Source organism: Vicia villosa, linkage group LG2 (assembly GCF_029867415.1).
Source record: "Vicia villosa cultivar HV-30 ecotype Madison, WI linkage group LG2, Vvil1.0, whole genome shotgun sequence".
Classification (NCBI taxonomy): domain Eukaryota; kingdom Viridiplantae; phylum Streptophyta; class Magnoliopsida; order Fabales; family Fabaceae; genus Vicia; species Vicia villosa.
Genome location: NC_081181.1, coordinates 80,112,047 through 80,117,704, shown reverse-complemented (window position 1 = coordinate 80,117,704; position 5,658 = coordinate 80,112,047). Strand labels below are relative to the sequence as shown.

Sequence of the window (5,658 nt, the reverse complement as noted above, 5' to 3'; positions counted from 1 at the left end):
AAACTTGTGTGACTTACCGGATGTCAGCACCAATATAACAACATCAAAGAAACAGAAGGAGGAGCCATTCAAAGAAGAAATTCGAAAAATGGAGGTGCCATCACTATGGAAGATTTGGACATATAAAGCCATTCTGTTTCACACTAGTTGGATATCCAAATCAAATTCATCAAGCCAAACCTGAGTATGATACCTATAACAGAAAGCGACGATGGGTGGCTAAGAATGTTGCTCTAGTAGCACACACTTCTCTAAGAATGCCTGCCAAAGAAGATTGGTATCTTGACAGTGGTTGCCAAATCATATGATTGGGAGAAAGAACTCACTAGTAGACCTCAAACTTGAGGGAACCAACTATGTGACTCTTGGTGGTGGAGAAATAAGAGAAGTCAAAGGTGTTGGCAAGACAGAAGGTCAGGGTGTTCCTAATATAAATAATGTTTTACTTGTACAAGGACTCGCTGCAAATCTTATAAGCATCAGCCAACTATGTGATGAAGGATTCTATGTCAAGTTCACTAAAGAAGAGTGTATTGTTACCAATAAAGAAAATGAAGAAGTCATGAAGGGAGTCAAATATGAAAATAATTGTTACCTATGGGAGCCTAAAAACTCCAAGTTGCTTTCTACTTGTCCCATGGCCAAAGAAAAAATTGAGGGAATGGATCAAGAAAGAACTTCAAATTGGAGGTTCTTGTTCCTTGAACAAAGAACCAAACAGAAGAAGTGGATGAGTCTGATAATGAGTCTTATATTGAAGAACTCACCAGCGAAGAACTTGCTACTAGATACTCTGAGGTGTGTCTACTAAATGGAGAACTAAGCAAGAGACTGACAGTGTATAAAAATGCTTATGCCCTGTTACAAGAAGAAAGAGTAGATCTCATGATAAACATTGTTGACATGGAGGGAAAACTGCGAGACACAAAGAAGAGAAAGAATTTCAATCAAGAGCGTCAACATCCGGGAAAACACACACCTGTCTCAGCCAAGAGATGCTATCAATGTGGTAAGATAGGTCACTTGAGGTTCTCCTGTCCTAAAACTCATCCATCTACCAAAATAAATACCCCTCAACAGGAAAACCTGACCAAGATAAAGTCACCACAGCGGAAGTCATGTGTGAACCCTAAACACTCAAGCCATGACAAAAATGAGAAGGAGGCTATAAAGAAAACAGGAAGCTCCAAAAGAAGGAAACCTAAACAAGATAAGAATCACAAAAAGGACAAGTGCATTCCTGGTACAAGCAAGAACATGACAATAATGGGGGATGTTGTAGAAGGAGGCGAGTCTGCTACCTTAGTAGAATATGACAATGTCAAAACAGATGTCTTAACATCAAAATATGCTGAGAACTCAATTGTGCGCATTAAGACAAACAAAGCCTCCGCAATTGATGAGTGATCATCAGTAAATATCCAAAATGCTCTCCAAAAGGAGATTATTGTTCGGAACCAACTCCCAGAAGCTATCAGAAGATCAAGGAAAACTATGATAAATGCGCTTAATGACATCCGGACTAGAGATATGAAAAGAGAAGTCTATCTGTTCAAGAAGAGTATTGCACTGAACTTGGTCCCAAGGAAGCTATCTATTGATAGTCAGTTCCATATGAGAGAAGAGACACTAGAAATAGACCAAGCTTCAAGAATCTGGATGGAAAGAGCAAAGGACTCACAATTCAACCTGAGAACTCAAGAAAGCAAGGAGAGCATGATCCTTCTGATCACAACTGAAGATGTGAATCTGATGACAGGTATAATTCTTACAAATCTTTTAGGCTGGTCTAAATCAAGTTGGATACACCAAAGTGTGTCTAATCATAATGTCAATAGGAATGTCATAACTATGCCTTGCTACATCAAAAATTGTGTGGAGGACAAACAAAGAAGAAAGAGCTGCTGTCATATACTTGCAATCCAAATTGGCCCGAACTTAAAAGACTTACCGATAAAATAAAGCTTCATCCTCACGATCGCCCTGATCTCATATCCCGAGTTTTTAAAATCAAGTTGGATGAGCTGCTGTCTGATTTACCAAAAAAGCATGTATTGGGGAGAGTTGTTGCATGTAAGTCATTATACGATGCACTAATATACATGTGTCGTTTGGGTTTAATACATGTTATTTATGCATCCCGATAGCAAGTGTCCCACTCCAGAAGATATAAACAACATCATTTCAGCAGAAATTCCTTCGGAGGAGGATGATATGAAACTTTATCATTTGGCGAAGACACATATGATTCACGGCCCATGCGGATATGCAAACACTTCATCGCCATGCATGAAAATTAATCAATGCTCAAAATTCTTCCCAAAAAAATTTCAGGCTCGCACTGTTGTTGACCACGAAGGATATCCTTTGTACATAAGAAGAGATACTGGAAATACAGTTACGAAAAAGGACGTTGATCTTGATAACAGATTTGTAGTTCCTTGTAATCCATATTTGTTGAAGAAATTTCAGGCTCACATCAACATTGAGTGGTGTAATCAGGGAACATCCGTTAAGTATTTATTCAAATATATTAACAAAGGATATGACCGAATTACCGCTACTGTAGTTGATACTACCAATGATGGATCATCTTTAAATGGAGATCTTGATGAAATAAAACAATATCTTGATGGTAGATATGTCTCTCTAAGTGAAGCATGCTGGAGGATATTCTCTTTTCCCGTACATGGAAGGTCTCCCGCGGTCGAGAGGTTGTATTTTCATCTTGAGGGAGACAATTTTGTTTACTACACTGATTATGAGTTGATTGATGAGGTACTTGAAAAACCAAGCGTGAAAGAGTCTATGTTTACCGCTTGGATGGAAGCCAACAAGACATATTCAGAGGCAAAAGATTTGACTTACTCCAAGTTTCTCACAAGATTTGTGTACGACAAAAGATACAGACGGTGGAGACCACGCAAAAGAGGTAATACAATTGGAAGACTTATATGGGTTCCGCCAAGTACCGGTGAGCTTTTTTATCTTAGAATGATGTTAACGGTAGCAAAGGGACCGACATGCTACGAGGACATAAAAAAGGTGGGAGGAATTGTTCGGCACAGTTTTAGGGATGCATGTTTGGAAATGGGATTTCTTAATGATGATAAAGAATATGTTTCGGCCATATACGAGGCCAAAGATTGGGGTTCAGGTTATTTTTTGCGACAATTATTTGTCACCATGCTACTCTCCGGTACAATGAATAGACCTAACCATGTTTGGGTTAAAACTTGGAAGGTATTGGCAGACGGTATTCTTTACCAGCAGAGGCAAGCAACCAATAAATTAGGTACATTCTAACTAATTGGTCTATCATTTGATATGTTGGTTATCACAATAGTTAATCGAAAATTATATTATTTTCATGGCATAACTCATCAGTAATAATCAAAATCAGTCCAAATCTACATTCTACTTGTATGCATATCTTATATTTACTTTTGCCAATGAAGTAAGGCAGACATCCAGGCAATTGTTGTGCTGTTCATATATAAATATCGTAGCTGCTCATTTAATAAATGCTATTTTTTTTGTTTTTTTTTTGTTATAGACCTGCATTTAACGGACAATGAATTGAAAAACTTGACCCTCGTTGCCATTGAGAACATGTTGCAGTCCAATCAAAGAAGCTTGCATGAGTTTAAGGATATGCCATATCCTGACTCATATGTCACAAGAGACATTGGTAACCGTATGATTTATGATGAACGTGATTACAACGTTGATGACGAAAGAAAAAATTTCACTGCTCTATTCAAAGCACTAACAGGTTATCTTATAAAAAATTTGATATTATTTGCAACTCTGTCACGTTAGTTCAATGGACATAATTCCGTAAAAAATATAAGCAAACTCACGATGTGCAGATGAGCAACGTGGTATTTTTGAAACAATCATGCAAGCTGTCAAGAAACAAAGAGGGGGGGTGTTTTTTTTTTTGCATGGTTATGGAGGTACCGACAAGACTTTCATGTGGAGAACACTGTTAAGTGCACTGCGTTCGGAGAGAAAAATATGTATTACTGTTGCTTCAAGTGGCATAGCTTCGTTATTATTGCCAGGTGGAAGAACTGCCCATTCAAAGTTCAAAATTCCAGTGCCGACCCTTGACAACTCTACATGCAATATCGACAAGAATACCGAGCATGCACAATTACTTCAAGCAACTGATGTGATCATATGGGATGAAGCACCCATGGCACATAAAAATTGCTTTGAAGCATTAGACAAAACTCTTAAAGATCTCTTGAACCAAAATGGGATATCGGGTAGAATATTTGGAGGGAAAGTTGTTGTATTCGGCGGAGATTTCCGGCAGATTCTTCCCGTTGTTCCAAGAGCTTCTCGCTCCGATATTGGGCATGCATCAATATTCTCATCTTATGTGTGGGATCACTGCAAGGTCCTCACTCAAACAAGAAACATGAGGCATAAGAATGATAAAGGTAATAACAATAGTAATGAAATTGCAGAGTTCTCGAAATGGATATTGGATGTCGGCGATGGTAGGGTATCCGAACCAAATGATGGATTGGCTGATATAGAGATCCCTCGGGAATTATTAATTACGGATTTTGAAGATCCCATTTAAGCCATAGTTGAAAGCACATAGCCGAATTTGTTGCAAAATTATACCCGTCTTGATTATTTGCAAGGCAAAGCAATTCTTGGATCAACAACTGAAGTTGTTGACAAAATCAATCATTATATTTTGAACCTAATACCAGGTACAGATTATTAACATATCACATTAATGTTTCGATTGGCCAAATATTTATATATATAAGATGTCTTTCATTAGCCCACGTTTTAATAATCTTTTTCTTTTTTTTTAGGAGAAGAAAAGGAATATCTCAGTTTTGACGAGATAGATAAGACCGATGCGACTTACACTGAAGCTTACGAAGTTCTAACACCTGAATTCTTGAGTTACCTAAGAACATCCGGTCTACCGAATCACATCCTCAAATTGAAGGTTGGTATACCAATTATGTTGATGAGAAATTTAGACCAATCTCAGGGATTATGCAATGGCACAAGACTTATTGTTACAAGATTAGCCAATCACGTCATTGAGGCAAGAATTATTTCTGGAAAAAATATAGGTAACCTCTTTTACATTCCTCGAATGTCTATGTCGCCTTCAGAGTCTCCTTGGCCATTTAAGTTGATTAGGCGACAATTTCCAATAATTGTCTCTTATGCTATGACAATTAATAAATCCCAAGGTGAATCCCTTGATACCGTCGGACTGTATTTGCCTACTCCCATCTTTATTCATGGTCAATTATATGTTGCCATATCTAGAGTTACCAACAAAAACGGTTTAAAGATATTGATTCATGACAACGACGATGATCCGCGCTCGACAACTACAAATGCCGTGTACAAGGAAGTTTTTCAATCACTTTGTTAACTGGTAATCCACATTTCCACAATCCATTATCTCTCTATTTTTTTAATATATATTGGTAGTTATATATTTACTTAGTTTCTCGTGCTGTTTATATATTAACGATAATTAATTTTACTCAGATCGAAGACGAAGTCAACAAAACATGTCAACAGCGACCGTGATTTACAACATATGGATTTTTATTTTATTTTTTAAATGGTCGAGAAAATTGTGTTTATCTCATTTGTTGTATTTGT

The 5,658-nt window shown here is 37.4% G+C and overlaps 1 protein-coding gene across 1 annotated transcript; it reads left to right on the top strand.

Annotated features, from left to right (window-relative positions):
* Positions 1-2,124: 2,124 nt before the first annotated feature.
* LOC131649437 (uncharacterized) lies at positions 2,125-5,422 on the top strand. The gene is made up of 4 exons (XM_058919201.1): positions 2,125-3,295; positions 3,557-3,775; positions 3,873-4,511; positions 4,842-5,422. The coding sequence occupies exons 1-4, from the start codon at positions 2,125-2,127 to the stop codon at positions 5,420-5,422; spliced, it is 2,610 nt and encodes an 869-aa protein (XP_058775184.1).
* The last annotated feature ends 236 nt before the right edge of the window (positions 5,423-5,658 follow it).